We start from the raw sequence: 3,096 nt of genomic DNA on the forward strand, positions 1-3,096 counted from the left end.
TCCTTTCTCTTCTCTAGAAAGTAAGAAATGTAACATCAGCTGCTACCCTCTTCTAGCAACATGTGCAACCCTTGTATCTTCTACCTCTTCTCATGTTTTTTAGGATTTTGTTTGGCACCATAAGAATAGCCCTATTTTGTCTTGATTTGCTCTCTTTAATCATTACCGAGCTCACCGAAGCTAGTTGAGGTAGGTAACAAAGAAGGTAAAACTCTCCTCTTTAATTTGCTTCTTCTTCCTTATCTTCTCTCGTCTGTTATCACAAAAACAATGGTCTTCCTTTTATTTTTTTTAACAAGCAGCTCTTTTTTGCTTTATTTAACCATAGCAAGAATAAGAGGAGTAAGTTATTCCTTTCTTCTTTAATGTTTCACTAATTGAAGAAGAGTTGTAAAATATAAATTTTATTTTATTAGGTTGTTAGTTTGGATGATTATTTAAATTGTAATGAGGTCTCATATGTAGAAATTCTTTGACTTTGAGTCATAGAAAAGTTACGAGAATGGATTGTTTCAATTAGACTTAATCAAGGGCTAAGGTTGATATTTTCAAATTTAAGTTTGTTTTTTATCTCCTTAAATTTGAAATTTAAAGTTTTGGATTGTGAAAATTGACCTACCAAATTTTTAAAAATTTCAACTTATATTTTAAAAATATTTTTTCAGTTTTTAAGAGTTGGATAATCTGATTTTATATTGTATTAATTTTTTAAATTTATTGAATTCGGCTCCTGGTTGAAATTTTTTTAAATTTTTTAAATTTATTGAATTCTATATAGGAGCATCGTTGTCGATGCTGGAGGTTGGTCGGTAGACATCCAGTAAGTATCAGGCCAATCCACATTATCGGAGGAAGTTCCATTATTGGTAGTGAAAAAAATAACGTGGAGACACTCACTCTGAATGCATCCAATACGGTTAAAACAATATAACTAAACTTGGAATGGGAGCAAAGTTCCTTCTAAATAAATATAAATTAGTCAGGAGGAGTAGAAGGAAACTTACACCTATGGATCCTTTCGGAATCAATTAATTATATAATAACAATTAAAGATATATTTTTGCCATTTCAAGCTTGATTTGGACCATTAATCGAATTGATGAGATGCAGAGCTCCCACTAATTTCCAATTCATCTCAGAATTTAAATGTGTTTCCAAATCTCACTTCCTTCCAAATTTTATTCAATTAATCTTATCATTAATTCCCATTAATTAAATTTCTTTATTCTCCTGTTGAATTTCTCTATAAATTATATTCACGCACCAGTTGAAAAAGTATATATCTTCATTAATTATCGCAATGGCGGCCATCGTTACCTTCTTCCGCCTCCTCTTACTGATATGCTTCGTGCCGGCTCTTGTCCCACAGGACACTGTCTTTGACATTGAGTTGGTCCACCGCGACTCTCCCAAGTCGCCACTGTACAACAGCTCGATGACACCCTTTGATCGCCTACAGGCCGCCACTGTTCGCTCAGTCAACCGAGCTAGCTACTTGGACAAGCGCATCACCATGAAGACCTCCGCTGACATGGAGATCGCCTTGCGCTATATTGAAGGGGAATTCTTGATGCTGATTAGCATGGGCATGCCAAAGTCGCAATCTGTGTGGGGCATCATCGACACCGGCAGCGAACTAAACTGGGTTAACTGTGATGGCTGCCAATGCTCCAATAGGAACACCACCCTATTCAATCCTAATGCATCCCTCTCCTACAAGAAGTTATCTTGCTTTTCCGATGACTGCAGGAGCTTGAGAATGGGTCGTTGCAATGATGATGAGATGTGCCAGTACCATGCCGCCTATGGCGATGGCTCCAACGTCGACGGAATTTTATCATCAGAAACCTTGCATTTAGCCTCATTAGATCCATTCCAATTATTCTTAATTCCAAATATGACATTCGGTTGCAACTTCCGATCTGTGGACAATGGAATTTCCAACCCTGGCGGCATCATTGGGTTACGCCCCAAGCCCCCATCTCTGATCCATCAGCTTGCCCCTAAGTACATTAGCAAGTACTTCTCCTATTGCCTGGACATGCTCGATGGGGGATTCAGTAGTAAGCTCTTCTTGGGACGCGGCAAACCGACGGTCGTCGGAAATAGGATCGTCACGCCGCTCAAGACGCAAGACAACTTCTACGCCGTGCAACTTAACGCCATCTCGATCCCGGATGAGTTTGACATCTTCCTTACTACGAGGTCCAAGTTGAGCGCCGGAAACATCATCTTCGACTCTGGCACCGTCATGACCATGCTGGACAATGAAGTGGTGGACCAATTGGTGAGGAAATTGATGGATTACGTTAACTTGCAGACTGTGAGGATTGACTCATTCAAATTGTGCTTCACAGTGTTCTCGACAGAGGTAGAGGAGAGGCTGCCGGGGTTGTTGTTCTCGTTTGATGGGACATTGGGGAACTTCAGGGTGAGCCCTGAAAACTTGTTTAGGTGGTTTAGACGGAATGTGAAATGCATGGTGATATTGGGAAGGGATGGTATACAGATCTTTGGGAATATTATGCAGCAAGATATTTTGGTTGGACATGATCTAGAAAAAATGGAATTGACTATTGTAGAGAAAAAATGTAGCGACTTATAAGCGTGTATTATGTAATATGAAGTGCTAAGTTGAGCATTCATATTTATATTTATGGTCATAAGTCATGGAATTTCATTGAAAGGAAATGTGCATTTATTTTTTTTTTCAATGATTTAACTAGACAATTTAATTGACTAGGAGAAGTTTGATTGAATAAAATTTTCTCTCTCTTTGAAATGATACAAATTAACATTACATGTTATTTCAAATTAACATTACATTACATGTTATTTCTAAATACAAGGAGGTGTTTGGAATTTTATATTAAGTTCATTCGAGTTCCATATCCAACTATTGAGAATGTTTACGAGGGTGAATAATGACTCACATGTTTTCATTTTGACTGTTGATAGTGTACTCGTGTATAAGATGTTAATGCACAGTAAAAAATAAATGAATTTTATTTGATGAGGTATTTCCTCATAATAAAATATTCTCTCTATTTCGTTGATCCAATATCAACAAAGTCATTTGTTAGTAATGTACCAAAA

At 37.2% G+C, this 3,096-nt stretch overlaps 1 protein-coding gene across 1 annotated transcript; it reads left to right on the forward strand.

Annotated features, from left to right (window-relative positions):
* Positions 1-1,300: 1,300 nt before the first annotated feature.
* LOC122004421 (aspartic proteinase CDR1-like) lies at positions 1,301-2,605 on the forward strand. The gene has a single exon (XM_042559312.1). It carries the CDS (start codon positions 1,301-1,303, stop codon positions 2,603-2,605), a length of 1,305 nt encoding a protein of 434 aa, XP_042415246.1.
* The last annotated feature ends 491 nt before the right edge of the window (positions 2,606-3,096 follow it).

Source organism: Zingiber officinale, chromosome 7B (genome assembly GCF_018446385.1).
Source record: "Zingiber officinale cultivar Zhangliang chromosome 7B, Zo_v1.1, whole genome shotgun sequence".
NCBI lineage: Eukaryota > Viridiplantae > Streptophyta > Magnoliopsida > Zingiberales > Zingiberaceae > Zingiber > Zingiber officinale.